At 39.2% G+C, this 16,384-nt stretch overlaps 1 protein-coding gene and 1 long non-coding RNA gene across 5 annotated transcripts in view; one reads left to right on the plus strand and one right to left on the minus strand.

Moving 5' to 3' along the window:
• LOC132690314 (chemokine-like factor) overlaps window positions 1-16,384 on the plus strand; it is a 31,783-nt gene that overhangs the window by 8,101 nt on the left and 7,298 nt on the right. For 2 of the 4 annotated variants that reach the window (XM_060650601.2, XM_078438846.1), the window contains exon 3: window positions 8,020-8,115. In XM_060650601.2, the coding sequence (XP_060506584.2) occupies window positions 8,020-8,115 (96 nt within the window). The other 2 variants (XM_078438847.1, XM_060650602.2) reach the window with 2 other exon arrangements.
• The window catches only part of LOC144614620 (uncharacterized), a 51,747-nt gene continuing 36,153 nt past the window's right edge, over window positions 791-16,384 (minus strand). Inside the window, exons 2-3 of the long non-coding RNA XR_013552501.2 lie at window positions 8,499-8,663; window positions 791-1,614 (exon numbers count right to left, since the gene is read on the minus strand). This is a non-coding gene — a long non-coding RNA (uncharacterized LOC144614620). The remainder of the gene's footprint in view (window positions 1,615-8,498; window positions 8,664-16,384) is intronic.

Raw genomic sequence — 16,384 nt, forward strand, 5'->3', positions numbered from 1 at the left:
GCTGGGATATTGAGTTGTGGAGAAAAGAGGACAAGAGTGGAAGCTTGAGAGGCAGGAGGAGGTCAGAGCATACAAGGCTTTATATGCCCTGTGTTTTAACCCAAAGGCCATTGGAAGCTTTTAGAGTTTTTTAAGTAGGAGAATGACATGAGCAGCTTACCATTTAGGGGATTGCTGGTGGCAGTATCAATAATGGCTTAAAGAGCAACAAAACTAGAGGCAGGTCTCAGAGACCACTTAAAAGTTTGGTTCTATAACCCTGACGTGAAAATTATGAAGGCCTGGACTAAGGTCATGACAGTAGCTGGAGAGAAAGGGATTAATGGGGTAGAATTGATACGAATAGGTAAATAAGAAAAACTAAGAATACCTGCCACTTAAATATCTTGAGATGATAATGAGATAAGAAGTACAGGAAGAAGAATAGGTTTAAGGAAGGGCCAGGGAGACGAATGGAATGAGTTTAGTTAGACAAATACTAGGTTCTAGTTGCTTATGGAGTATTCAGATGGAAATGTTCAAAACAGGTCTGAAGCTCAGGAGAGAGAAGAGTTAAACCTGGAAGTCACCACCTTGTGATGGTAAATGATCTCTGAGACTGGTCTAACTGGCACAGAGGGAAGAGCAAGCTGAAGGTAAAACTGGGAAAGACGAACATATGGGGTGAAAAGGAAGAGTAGCCAGAGAAAGACAGGAGAGAACCCAAGGGAGACCCGTGTCACAGAAGGCAAGAGAGGAAAACATTTCAAAAAGGAGTGGTGAATATTACCACATGTAAAGAAATAAAAATAAGTCCTGGAAAAATATATATATTCACTGACTGTGTTAATAGAGGCCCCTTTACCAGAATGGTGTGCCTTGAGTGGAGAGGTGATAGTAAAGCTGAGGCAATAGATTGAGCAGGAGAAGAGAGACAACTATAATTACAGTTGTAACTAGAGTTGTAACTCAGGGCTACTGAGTTGAAACCTGGCCAGGGACAAAGAAGGGTAATGAATAGAATAAGGTGCCTGCAGAGTGGTGGATGAGAATAGGAGCCAGAGCACAGATGGAGGAGATGCCTGGAACTCTTTTACTGTAACAAAAGTGAAGGACACAAAGGTGGCTGAAGATTCCAATTAATCTTGCAGTTGTAACTTGTAAGTACTTCTGCCTCATCACCACTGTCTTTACTAATTTAGGAAAGGGCTTGGTCATATGCATTCACATTTATTATGTTTATCATTGTCCCAAAGTTGCAGTAACCGACACAGTGTGTAGAGCTGGCCTTCTCTGACTATTAACCTTAAGTGTTCCAATGACAGAAAACACAAAGTGAACCAGCCAAGGGCTTTGCAGTGGTATCCAAGTGCAGGCTCAAAATTTCTGTGAAATCTCCATTTTTGTAATTAACATTCTACACCATGGTATATTGATGTTTGGTTTTCATTATAAACACAATGTTTTAAATGACTATTAAGGATCATTGATGTTTCGAGACAGGTGCATCCTTTTCTATCCTGTGGTTCTCTACATTCCCTAGAATACCACTTTTACCCAAGGCCATTCATATACACTTACCTGAATTACTCACTGGAGGCAGGGTTGTCTACCTGAAGTAGAGGTGTGGCTTGCCTTGAAGCAGAGCAAAGTATCCAACACAGAGAGGCATTAATCTAGGACAGTTAATATTTCTTGCAAATGTGAACTTTTTTTCTTCTTTTGTGCATCTAATCTTGCCCTGTCCTCATTGAACCTCTTCCTATTTTCTTTTTAATAACTATGTTTCTAAGTTACCACGGGTTTAAAGTCCGATATTTCTATGTTAACAATACCTCCCTGCCTACAGTTACCTGCAAACAGATGTAAACCATCCAGAATAGACCATTCTTCTTTTCCATTCAAAATACAAAACATCCATTGTACAAAAAATATATCCATTCAAAATATAAGTTGCTTCCTTTAAAGCCATTGTTCAGAAGGCAAATGCTTTGTTTCTAGAAATTATAAATGAATGAGCTACATCATCAAATAATAGCATAATCAGCCAGCCATTTCATGCAAATCTGTGAAAGTTTTTTCCTGAAAATCACCACTTTCTGCCAAGTGTGTGTAACTTTTCTTATTAATTGCATTTTACTAACGTTATAAAGTTGTTTCATTTACAGTATAAACTATTCCACATTTTCTCTTAGCATTTCGGCTTCCCAGTGTACCATTCTATTGTAAACCTTCCACACAATGTATCATCTACTCCCAACTAGATGAGTTCTCCATCCACCTACATTTAAATAAAAAAGAAATAGATTAGGATGGCAGAGGAATAGGGCAACCCTAAGCTTGTCTTCTCCCCCAAACAGCTAGAGAAATCAATTTGAACACCTAAGAAAACAATCAGAAGTTTTAGAGAACAAAGCTGCACATCTACAAATGGAAAAAACAACCTGTTGGAGATGGAGGAATTCACACCAAAAGAACAGGTAGAAAAAATGGCCAAGGATTTAATCATACAGATATAAATAAGATGTTGGAACTAGAATTTAAAACAACAATTACAAGGATTCTATCTGGGCTTGGAAAAAGCATAGAAGACTAAAGAATCCATTTCTTCACAGATAAAAGAGCTAAAGTCTACTCGGGCTGAAAATAAAAATGCTATTACCCCCAAGATGCAAACCTGAATGGATGCCATAACAGCAAGGGTGGACAAAGCAGAGGAAAAAATTAGTGATATAGAAGATAAAATTATGGAAAATAGTGAAGCTGAAGAGGGAAACAAAGATAATGGATCATGAAGGTAGACTTAGGGAACTCAATGACTTATTAAAATAGAAAAACATTCATAGGAGTCCCAGAAAATGAATACAGAGAAAAAGGGGCTGAAGGTTTATTTGGGCAAATTACGGCTGAAAACTTCCCTAATCTGGAGAAGGGCACAGACATCAAAATCCAAGAAACAGAGAACTGCCATTAAATTCAAAAGCTGGCCATCGCCAAAGCATATCATAGTCAGAAGAATCCTGAAGTCAACAAGTCAACCTACAGGGGAAGATGGATCAGGTTTGAGGCAGATCTGTCTACAGAAACTTGGCAGGCCAGAAGGGAATGGCAGGATATAGTCAATATGCTGACTGGGAAAAATATGCAGGCAAGAATGCTTTAAACAGCAAGACTATCATTCAGAATAAAAAGATAAAGAGTTTCCCAGACAAAAACTAAAGGAGTTCATGATCACTAAACCAGCCCTATAAGAAATACTAACGGGGACTCCTTGGGGGTGGGGAGGAGAGACCAAAAGCAACAAAGACTAGAAAGGAACACAGAACATCACCAGAAACACCAACTTTATAGGTAACACAATGACACTAAACTCCTCTATCTTTTAATAATCACCCTGAATGTAAATGGACTAAGTGCTCCAAATCAAAGGACACAGGGTATCAGAATGGATTAAAAGAAAACAAAAAAGCAAAAAACACTATCTATATGCTGCCTACATTTACACCTAAATGTAGACTCATTTTAGACCTAAAGACATAGGCAGATTGAAAGTGAGAAGATGGAGAACCATCTATCTATTTTTGGCTAATATCTTTTGGCTAAGGGATGCCAAAAGAAAGCTGGAGTAACCATAATTATTTCAGACAAACTCGATTTTTAAACCAAAGACTATAACAAGAGATGAAGAAGAGCATTATATCATAATTAAGGGGTATATCCATCAAGAAGATCTAACAATCAGGATACCTGGGTGGCTTAGTTGGTTGAATGTCTGACTTGATTTCAGCTCAGGTCATGATCTCACAGTTTTGTGACTTCAAGCCCCACACATGCTCTGCATCAATAGCGTGCAGCCTGCTTGAGAGTCTCCCTTCTGCCCCTCCCCCACTCACACTGTCTCAAAATTAATTAATTAATTAAAGATCTAACCATTGTAAATATTTATGCCCCAGCTTGGAACACCCAAATATATAAATCAATTACTAACAAACATAAACTCATCGGTAATAATAACAATAATAGTAGAGGACTTTAAACAACCACAAGAAAAAATTTGGAAAGACCACAAATACATGGAGGTTAAAGAACATTCTACTAAAGAATTAATGGGTTAGCCAGAAAATTAAAGAAGAAATTTAAAAAGTATTTTGAAGCAAATGAAAAGAAAACATGACAGTCCAAAATCTTTGGGATGCAGTAAAGGCAGTCCTAAGAGGGAAGTACATTGCAATACAGGTCTACTTCAAGAAGCAAGAAAGGTCTCAAATACACAATCCATCCTTACACTTAAAAGAGCAAGTAAAGGAAGAGCAAATAAAACCTAAAGCCAACAGAAGAAGAAAAATAATAAAAACTAGACCAGAAATAAATGATATAGAAACAACAACAACAACAAATAGTAGAATAGATCAACAAAAGTAAGAGTTGGTTCTTTGAAAGAATAAAATTGATAAACCCCTAGTTAGACTTATATCAAAAATAAAAGAGAACCTAAATAAAATCACAAATGAAAGGAGAGAGATCACAACGAATACCTCAGAGATACAAACAATTAGAATACTATGAAAAATTAAATGCCAACATACTGGGCAATCTGGAAGAAATGGATAAATTCCTAGAAACATGCAAACTACCAAAACTGAAACAGGAAGAAATAAAAAATTTTAACACACCCATAACCAGTAAAGAAATTGAAATAGCAATCAAAAATCTTCCAACAAATGGGGTGCTTGGGTGGCTCAGTTGGTTAAGTGTCTGAATCTTGATTTCTACTCATGTCATGATCTCACAGATCATGGGTTCAAGTCCTGAGTTTGAGCACTATCAGTGCAGAACGTGCTTGGGATTCTCCCTCTCTCTCTCTCTCTCTCTCTCTCTCTCTCTCTCTCTCTCCCCCCAACCCCCACCCTCTGCCCCTCAAATAAACTTTAAAAAAACATCTCCCAACAAACAAAAAGTCCAGGGCCAGATGGCTTCCCAGGGGAATTCTACCAGACATTTAAAGAGTTAATACAGGGTGCCTGGGTGGCTCAGTTGGTTGAGCATCCAACTTTAGCTCAGGTCATGATCTCGTGGTTTGTGGGTTCAAGCCCCACATCGGACTCTGTGCTGACAGCTCACAGCCTGGAGCCTGCTTTGGATTCTGTGTCTCCCTCTCTCTCTACCCCTCCCCTGCTCATTCTCTCCCCTCCCCGCCTCTCTCTCTCTCTCTCTCTCTCTCTCTCTCTCTCTCTCCTTCTCTCTCTCTCTCAAAAATAAACATTTAAAAAGTTTTTAAATAAAAAATAAGAGTTAATACATATTCTCAAACTGTTCCAACAAAATAGAAATGGAAGGAAAACTTCCAAACTCATTCTATACGGCCAGAATTGCCTTGATTCCAAAGCCAGACAAAGACCCCACTAAAAAGGAGAATTACAGGCCAATATCCCTGATGAACATGGATACAAAAATTCTCAACAAGATATTAGAAAACTGAATCCAACCTTACATTAAAATAATTATTCACCATGGTCAAGTGGGATTTATCCTTGGCCTTGTTCAATATTTGCAAATCAATCAACATGATACACCACATTAATAAAAAGAAAGGATGGAAATCATGATCCACTCAGTAGATGCAGAAAAAGAAGCTGACAAAATACAGCATCCATTCATGATAAAAGCCCTCAACAAAGTAGGGATTGATGGAATATATCTCAACATCATAAAGGCCATATACAAAAGAGTCACAACTAATATCCTCAATGGGGAAAAATGGAAAGCCTTTCCCTTACAGTCAGGAATAAAACAAGGATGTCCACTCTCACCATTACCATTTAACCTAGTACTGCAAGTCTTAGCCTCAGCAATCAGACAACAAAAATAAATAAAAGACATCCAAATCAGCAAGGAAGAAATCAAACTCTCACTATTTGCAGATGACATAATACTCTATGTAGAAAACCCAGAAGACTCCACCAAAATAATTGCTAGAGCTAATATATTCAGCAAAGTCGCAGGATATAAAATCAACATGCAGAAATCTATTGCTTTCTATAAACCAATAATGAAGCAGGAGAAAAATAAATCAATGAATTGATCCTATTTGCAGTTGCACCAAAAACAATTAGATACCTAGGAATAAACCTAACCAAAGAAGAAAAAGATCTGTACTCTGAAAATTATAGAACACTTATGAAATAAAGAAATGGAAAAGCATTCCATGCTCATGGGTTGGAAGAACAAACATTGTTAAAACGTCTATACTACCCAAAGCAGTCTACACATTTAATGCAATCCCCATCAAAATACCACCAGCATTTTTCAGAGAGCTAGAATAAATAATCATAAATTTGTATGGAACCACAAAAGACCCCAAATAGCCAAAGCAATCCTGAAAAATAAAAAATAAAACTGAAGAATAAAAAATAAAATAAAATAAAAATCCATCACAATGCTAGATTTCAAGCTATATTATAAAACTGCAGTCATCAAGACAGTACGGTATTGGCACAAAAACAGACACATAGATCAATGTGGAAAACAGGAAAGAACATTCAACTGAAAAAAAGATAGTCTCTTCAACAAATGGTGTTGGGAAAACTGGACAACAACATGCAGAAGAATGAAACTGGACCACTTTCGTACACCATACACAAAAATAAATTCAAAATGGATGAAAGACCTAAATGTGAGACAGGAAACCATCAAAATCCTACAGGAGAACACAGGCAACAACCTCTTTGACCTTGGCTAGAGCAACTTCTTACTAGAAACGTCTCTGGAGGCAAGGGAAACAAGAGCAAAAATGAACTATTGGGACTTCATCAAGATAAAAAGCCTCTACACAGTGAAAGAAGTGATTAAAAAAAATTAAAAGGCAGCACACAGAATAGAAGAAGATATTTGCAAATGACGTATCAGATAAAGGGTTAGTATCCAAAATCTATAAAGAACTTACCAAACTCAACACCCAAAAAACAAATAATCCAGTGAAGAAATGGGCAGAGGACATGAATAGACATGTTTCCAAAGAAGATATCCAGATGGCTAACAGATACATGAAAAGATGGTCAACATCACTCATCATCAGGGAAATACAAATCAAAACCACAATGAGATACCACCTCACACCTGTCAGAATGGCTAAAATGAACAAGACAGGAAACAATGGATGTTGGCAAGGATGTGGAGAAAGGGGAACCCTCTTATACTGTTGGTGGGAATGCAAACTGGTATAGCCAGTCTGGAAAACAGTGACCCAGAAGTTGCACTACTAGGTATTTTATCAAAAGGATACAAAAATACTGATTCAAAGGGGCACATGCACCCTGATGTTTATAGCAGCATTATCAACAAAAGCCAGATTATGAAAAGAACCCAAATGTCTATCAACTGATGAATGGATAAAGAAGTTGTGGTATGTGTGTATAGATAGATTAGATATAGACACATGCAGATATAGATATAGATATATAGATCTATAATGGAATATTACTCAGCCATCGAAAAGAATGAAGTCTTACCATTTGCAACGATGTGGATGGGGCTAGAGTGTTTTATGCTAGGCAAAATAAGTCAGTCAGAGACAGACAAATACCACATGATTTCACTCATATGTGGAATTTAAGAAACAAAGCAGATGAACATAGGGAAAGAGGGGGGGAAAAGAGAGGGAGGCAAACCACAAGAGAGACTCTTAACTAGAGAACAAACTAAGGGTTGATGGAGGGAGGGAGATGGAGGATGGGCTAAATGGATGATGGGTATTAAGGAGGGCACTTGTTGTGATGAGTACTGGGTTTCTTGAACAAAGAAATAAGCCTAAGTAGTTAAATGATTGGTATATCATAGGTTAAGAGAACCACTAGGCATCACTATAGACCAAATTCAATATAGGTGTCATCCTATAGTGGCAGTTTGATTTCCTAAAAAAAGAACCCACTAAATTTATTTAATAAAATGGAAGTTTCAAAATCTGTTGGCAGCTGATTCTTTTTTTTTTTTTTTTTTTTTATGATCTTCATGCAGAGCTGACCTTTCTATTCTGTGTTTTAGGATATTATCAACTCAATGGTAACAGCAGTATTCATGATAATCATATCTGTGTTGGCACTGATACCAGAAACTACAACATTTACAGTCCTTGGAGGGGTAAGTGGAGGTCTTCCTGATTTCTTGCTTTAGGTTTGATTAGAATTAAATTTTGCTTGAAAAAAAAAAAAAATATATATATATATATGAACAGAACTCTACATTATAATCATCCTTGGATTTCCTAGGCCAGTATATAGTACCTAGTGGCTTAATATTTTTTGTATGAGTATATGCCCTGATTAACGTGGAAGAATATGACTTCACCCTAAAACTGAAGTTCACCAAATAGAAGTTCCTATATATTCCACCTCTGTGTAGGGCTAGACTAGACTGAGAAAAGCTACTGGAATCCATTACACTTAGCTCTGAGAAACCTGATGTCAAGCAAAAAGCCACAGATGACTTTCACAGCGCTTCCTTTTAAAGAAAAGGATACATACCACTTGTTAAGGTGAGACACACTGCTCTGAACTCAGTTATTTTTTGTCCAGATCCTTCTTCAGATGGAATGTAATACAAAATGTCTCATGATAAGGTTGGAAGAAGCCTTATATTATTTTGAACATTGCCTGAAGAGAAGCAAGCCAGCTTAATCAGACTTGATCCTGGAAGGCAAGCCAAAATAAAAAAGAGTAAAATAATATGGTTTTAGTTCCATCTGATACTCTTCTGAGATTTCTTATAGGAGGTTCAAAATCATTTGGCTTTTCTAGACTCTGATCTAAAGATGTGAATTAGGAACTCCTTATATAAACCTCCATCCTACTTCTTTGTCTTTCCATGGTATGGGCCACTGGGAGAACTAACCATTCTCAGCCAGCCATGTATGTCAGAATCCATAGTTTTTCATCTCCTTCCTAAGCCCTAAGCAACTTCATAGGGATAAGAATTATTCTAGAAATGAGATAGTGCTGTAATAGCAATTTTCCCCAGTTGTCTTTAATCTTATCCCTCTACTATGGATAAAGAGGGACAGGGCATAGAATTTACAGTGAACCCTTTACAACGTTGACCTCCCACACAGTTGAAACTTTTTAAACTTTGACTTCTCAAGAACTTAACTACTAATAGCCTACTGTTGCCAGAAGTACCGATAACATAAACAGTTAACACATATTTTCTGTATCATATGTATTATATACTGTATCTTACAATAAAGTGAGCTAGAGAAAAGAAAATGTTTTTAAGAAAATCATAGGAGAAATTACATTTATAGTACTCTACTACATCAAAAAAAATCCGTACATAAGTGACCTATGCAGTTCAAACCCATGTTGTTCAAAGGTCAAGTGTACTTTCATTCACTTATTTTATTCATTCACTGATTCATTCTTTAAAAAGGTGCACTTTGCAGGGGGTGCCTGCGTGGCTCAGTCAGTTGAGCGACCGACTTGGGCTCAGGTCATAATCTCACGGTTCATGAGTTTGAGCCCCGCGTCTGGCTCTCCACTCCCAGCACAGAACCTGTTCAAATCCTCTGTCTCCCCCTCTGCCCCTCCTCAGCTCATGCTCTCTCTCTCTCTCAAAAATAAACAAACATTGAAAGAATAAAATGGTGCACTTTGGTGGATGCTGACAAAGAATAGAGCTGTTGCTGTCCAATGCAGCAGCCACAAGCCACATGTGGCTACCAAGCAATGGAAATGTGGCTGGTCTGATTGAGATGAGCTATACAGGTAAAATACACACTGGATTTCAAAGACTTACTACAAAAAAAACACATAGAATATTTCATAATAACTTTATTATATTGATGAGATGTCAAAATTATATTTTGGATACACTGGGCTAAACAAAATATTCTCTTAAAATTAATTTCACTCGTTTTTTTCTTTTTAATGTGGCTATTAGAAACTTTTAAATTATGTGGCTTACATTGGTGACTCACATTGTATTTCTTTTGGACAGCACTGGACTAGAATGTGAGCCCACCCTATCCTCACCTTGCTTAGAGCCTAATACAGGAAAGAGAAATGAGAACAGCTGTGTATAAGCTATTGACAGAGTACTGAGGGGTACAGAAAAAAAGGAAGCAACTACCTCTCTTTGGCAGCGGAATCTCAATTTGTCAGGAATACAGGGGAGGAAAGGGGAATGGTTCCAGGCAGAGGAACCAGCAACGTGCAGGGTACCAGAGTCACAGGATAGGTAGGAGGTACTGAGTGTGGTCAGAACCTAAGAAGCTGAGTTTGAGATTCAGGATGGAAAACGGAGTGGTTATCTAGAGCCAAGAAGCCCAACTTCCAGGCCATGGGATGGAACTGACCAAATAGTATGAAAGAAATGATATCCCTCTTTTCCAGCCCAGGCGCCAGCTCTCAAATAGCCATCAGAGTACCTAAAGACCTGGTTCTAGTTTATTCCCTTTACTGTAAATTTTTTTTTTCCTGAGGCCTATTTAGAATCCTATCCATTAAGTGTATGATCTTCAGTAGGGCTCTAATACATGTCAGAGCAAGTCAAGACATCCAGACAAGTATTTATTTCAGAGCCTACACCACATCAATATTATTTCTGCTCACTTATCTTTTCTCTTTCTCTAGGCAAACTTGGAAATGAGAATAAAATGATCTCTGAAGTCTCTTCCCGTTTTAGTATTAGGTGGAAGCAGAGGGAGCAATCTTGGTACCCTAGCAGGAGAGGAAGCCAGTGGGCACACACTTAAAACCTGTGTGAATGACCCAAGGCCAGACCATGGTCACAGCAATGACAAAGTGTGTTTGTTTCCAGGTGTTTGGACTCCTGGCAGCAGTGTGCTGTATTGCCGACGGGGCCCTCATTTACCGGAAACTTCTATTTAATCCAAGTGGTCCTTATCAAAAAAAACCTATTCATGACAAAATATAAGTTTTGTAATTTTATATTACTTTTTAGTTGATGCTAAGTATTAAATATATTTCTTTATTCTTTCACATATTTTCTGCAGTTGTTCTCACTTTAATCTCAATATGGGAGCTGGAAGAAGAGATGTAGGAATTCTGTGCCCAGTGCTCACCCATACTATAACTTCCAAGGGAGCGCTGGGAGCACCAGGACCTGATCGGACCGGGTTTTCCTGCTCTGGGGCCTGGGTGGCAGAGAAGAACGCGCCTAGGCCACCTTAAATGGTCTCCGGAGCCCTCTTCCTGGCTGGCTGGCTGGCTGGCAGCACCGAGGCGTGGGATTGCAGGGATAGTGAGTTCCCAGCCTAGGCAGCGGCATGGCGTCCCAGGTGGCAAGGAGGGTGGCTGGAGGGCTTGGTCTGTCGGCGGGCAGCAAGAGCTGGGTGCGCGCGAGGCATAGGCGGACGGCGGCCGTTGGGCACGACGCTGGTTCCCAGGGGACAGCCTGGCCGCCGCCGCCGCCATGCAGGCTCAGAGCGGCAGGGCCAGCCTGACAAAGCCAGTCTCGGGGACCACCATGAATGCCCCAAACACCAGGGCATCCTCAGGGAACTTGCAACAACAGCAGCGTACAGGACTCCCAGGGCAATCTGCAGCTGCGGTGCAAGCCTCCCGCTCAGGGCAGGGCTCACGATCAAGGCAGAGCTCACGCTCAGGGCAGCCCACACGCCCGGCGAATCCAGCACCTGGTACGCCGCAGCCTGCAGTCTCAAAGACGCCCCCAGGAAAGCAACAGCAGGTGACCCAGAGCGCAGGGGAGAAGGCCGCCATCCAAAAGCGTGCTGAAGAACAGGCCAAAGTCCTGTTCAAATTCAGGGACAGCTTCAAGCAGTTTTTCTTCTTGCCCACGTGAGTGTTGAAGATCCTGAGGCTGGTGAGCAGAGAGAGCTGGTGATGCAGGGTGGGTGCGGCCTCAGGGAGTGATTCCCAGGAGGTGCCACCTCCGGAAAGCTTCCCTACTTCCCTTTGCCAGTCACCTCTGTTTTGCCCTACCTTTCCTCCCCTTCTCCCCTCGCTCCTCCTCTCACTCAACCCTTAATACTAAATCAGCGCTGTTTTTCCTGTCTTACTTTTATATTCCTCAGGTTTTCCCTCACAAAGGGAATGAGGAAGCAGTGAAGATAATATCAGAAATGTATAAATTGGCAAACAAAACTAATAGAATTGACCAAAACTGATAAACCAGTGGCCTATAATAGGGGGAAAAGGGTGAAGAGAGGACATATATTTAAAGTTAGAAACCAGACAGGGAAAATAATCACAAAGGATGAAGAAACTGAGAAGATACCCAAGATTACCTTGCAAAACAAATAAACAACTAATTGAATGAAATAGTTGATTTTCTAGGAAAACATAATTACCAAAACTGACCCCAGAATAGAGAAAAACCAGTGTAAACACAGACCAATATAAATACAGAAGAAAATGAGAAACTAATCAAATGAGTATCCTTCACAGTATATCAGGGCCAGACTTTTTCACACAATTAACTCAAACTTCCATGGGATGTAATTCTGATACTACTGAAACTTTTTCAAAGTATGGAAAAGGAAAAAAGCCCTTCTGAATTATTTTTCAAAGTTGTATATAACACTGGGGCACCTAGGTGGCTCAGTCGGTTAAGTGTCTGACTCTTGATTTTGACTCAGGTCACGATCCCAGGATCATGGGATCGAGCCCCAGATGGAGCTCCACACTTGGTGTGGAGCCTGCTTAAGATTCTCTCTCCCTCTCCCTCTGCCCCTCCCTTGCTTGTTCTCTCTCTCTCTCTCTTTCTCAAAAAAGAAAAAAAAAAAAAAAGTAATGGAACGCTGATATAAAAACTTGACCAAGTCAGAAAAAGGAAATTAGAAATCTCACTTGTATCACAGGATTAAGTATCAATATATTAGCAGAAAATATTCATCAGTACTTTAAAAAAATACACTATAATGGTTCAGTATTAGGACTCTATTAAACTAACCCAACATATTATAGGTAAAAGGAGAACAAATTAGATTACATCAAATAAGGAAAAGAACACATTTGACAAAATTCAACATTTATTTCTGATAGCAAAAAAAGAGAGAGAGAAGAAAGGGACCCATAAAAAATAGGAATACATAGATATTTTGTTGACATTATAAAAATAAACCCAAAAGTCCGCATCATATATGATTAGATATCAGAAGTATTCCCATTAAATAAAGAACAGAGAGGATGCCCTTATCAATACTAGTATTCAGTATTTTTCTGGAATAGCTAATCATCACAATTAGACAGGAAAAATAAAGAACAGTTGAAAATAAGAGGCAAAATATATCATTTTTTCAGCTGATATCACTGTATATCTAAAGAACTCAAAATCAACTGGGAAACAATTTAGAACAAGATACTTTCTACTAACTCATTAGGAGTTAGTAGAACAACAACTTAAAATAGAAGAAAATATTCCTCTTTACAAGAGCAATAAAATGATAAAATATCTAAGATTAAATTAAATGAATTTGAAAGACCTATATGAAGAAGACTTTAAAAACTCAGAGATATTTTTAAACCACTAAAATAGCTGGGAAGACATACTTTATTCTTGAATAATAAGAGTAAATTTTTTAATCTTTCCAAATTAGAAGTTAAATGAAATCCCAATTAAATACCAACAGGCTTTTAAATGAAATCCCAGTTAAAATACTAACAGGCTTGGGTGCCTGGGTGGCTCAGTCAGTTAAGCATTTGACTTCAGCTCAGGTTATGATCTCACGATTCACAAGCTAGAGCCCGGGTTTGAATGAACACATGCCCACTTCTCTCTCTCTCTTTCTACCCCTTATGGGATTCTCTCTCTTTCCTCTCTCTCTCTCTCTCTCTCTCTCTCTCTCACCCTTGTTCACTTGTGCTCTCTCTCTCTCTCTCTCTCTCTCTCTCTCTCTGCCCCTCATGGGATTCTCTCTCTCTACCCCCTCACTCACTTGCTCTCTCTCTCTCTCTCTTTCTCGTTCTCTTTCTCTCTCTCTCAAAAAAATAAAAATGCTAACAGGCTTATGGGGCACCTGAGTGGCTCAGTCTGTTGAGCAACCAACTCTTAATTTTGGCTCAGATCATGATCCCAGGATTGTGAGATCAAGGCTTGCATCCAGCTCCATGCTGAGAGCCTGTGGAATTGAGCTCCATGTGGAACCTGCTTAAGACTGACTCTCTCTCTCTCTCTCTCTCTCTCCCTCTGCCCCTCTCCCTTGCTCTCAATGTTTCTCTCTCTCTCTCTCTCTCTCTCTCAAAACACACACAAAAAGCCCCCCCCAAAAAAATCCAACAGGCTTAGTTTGGGGAACTAGACCAAGACAAACATGGGATTTATAAACCATCTGAGAATGAGTGCTGAAAAGGGGACTAGGTCAGACAATAATATAATATAAAATTAATTTCCTGTAATTTCAAAAGTACTAGAAAAGAATCGGCAACTCAGTACGAGAGGATAGTCTCAAATAGACCCAAATACATGTGAGAATTTAGTACATGATAAAGGTAGGATTTCAGATGACCAGGGAAAATAACTGGTGTTTCCCAATAAATGATGTTGGGATAATCAACAGTTTGGAAAGAAAACTGGAGCTCTACCTCACTCTATCAAATCAGCATATATTTACTCTACTCGTATGTACTTACTTCTTTCCAGCATGAAGTAAACACTGTGAACAGCTGTTACTTTTAAAGAAATAGACTAGGATTGGGTTGAGGAAGAAGAAAGAAATCAGTATTTTTTTTTTATTTTTCTATACTTAAATGTCCATTTTAATTATTTCCATGTATTATTTCATTTCTTGAAAATATGAGAAATTTTACACATAAACTGTACGTACAAAATCATACAGGCAATTGCCATATAGTCAGATTTACTTCCTAACAGTTTACGGGTTAGCTTTGTTTTTTAATAGCCCATGTGAATTAAAACAAATCCTGTTTCTTTCATTGCAGGGTCTTATAGGAGCATTAGTTTGTTTCATCACTGCCAAAGCCCATGAGTTGTATATAGCCATCACAGTTCTGGAAATGTGCATCGTTCTTTTTTTATTATAATATATATACTAGACATTCACCACTTGCTGATTTGTTTAGATTGGTCCTTACTTCTAAGTGTTCACTTTCGTAATTCAAATATAAGCTCTGCTCTTGGTCCCAGAGTAGCGTCTCTCCTCAAGTGAAAACCAAAGAGCTATCTTTCTGGACAAGGACATAACTCATCTATGACAGGGTGTTGCCCTAGTCCCAGGGGAGAAACTAGTCTAATACCCAGAAAGATTCCTTGGACCTCTCTGTCTATGGCAGAACGAATGCACACACCTGCTTCTGTCTCATTATGCACTGAACAGGATAGTCTGCAGCTTGTCCTAACGAAAATTTCAATTAGTATATTCAGTAGGTAAAAACACTTCTCATCTATTGCTTGTAAAACAGTACATGCTGCTACTTTTCAAACAGCAACTACTCTAACAAATTATTAAACATTTCGCCCCTGCAAAAGCAAGAGCTGGCACGGCGAAGTTGTAGAAAATTGTCATACATACCCAGAAAGATTGCAGGAGTCCCATCGTTTCATGGGTATAAAGGGTCCACACTCCTAAAAGGGTGCCATATGATGGCGTTGCCTTCTTCAGTAGCTTTTTCCAGAGTTTCCTATTCTTTACCAACTGAAAGCTTCCTGAAGCTAACCCCTCAGGTCTCAGATAAATCCTATTTCTTTTTTTATTTATTAAAAAAAAGCTTTTTTAAATGTTTTTATTATTTTTGAGACAGAGAGAGACTGAGCATGAGCAGGGAAGGGGCAGAGAGAGGGAGAGACACACAGAATCTGAAGCGAGCTCCAGGCTCTGAGCTGTCAGCACAGAGCCCGACGCAGGGCTCGAACTCACAGAGTGTGAGATCATGACCTGAGCTGAAGTCAGACGCTTAACCGACTGAGCCACCCAGGCGCCCTGATAAATCCTATTTCTTGTGGAGCCTGAGGTTCTGCATCCTCGCAGACTAGAGAACTACAGTTGTGGCCAGATACAGACGTGGGCCCCTTCCTAGCTGTGTGAACTTTAGCCTCAGTTTCCCCATCTAGGAAATTCAGCAAAGGAAAAGGGTGATCATAGTAACTCCTTGACAGGGTTTCTGTAACACTTAAATGTGTTTAAAGCAAATAGCACAATGCTCAGCACAAAGTGAACATTCACTTACAAAGTGTCTATCAGACCCCATAATGTAGTTGGATGGCTTTTACCATTTCATCTTGCACCGTGAAATCCCAACTCAGAGTTCAGGCCTCTCCCACATCCCACTTCCTTATAGTACCCTTTTCTAACCTTAAGGTAGGATTGGTTGCTATTGAGCTAAAACTCAAAATATTTCCTTCAAGGTGTGAGGGATTTTCTGAAAAGGCTGCTTTTGCTACCTCTATCCTTGGGTCAGAACAGTCTCTTTCCTTT

This window comes from Panthera onca, chromosome E2 (genome assembly GCF_046562875.1).
Source record: "Panthera onca isolate mPanOnc1 chromosome E2, mPanOnc1 haplotype 2, whole genome shotgun sequence".
In the NCBI taxonomy this organism is placed as follows: domain Eukaryota; kingdom Metazoa; phylum Chordata; class Mammalia; order Carnivora; family Felidae; genus Panthera; species Panthera onca.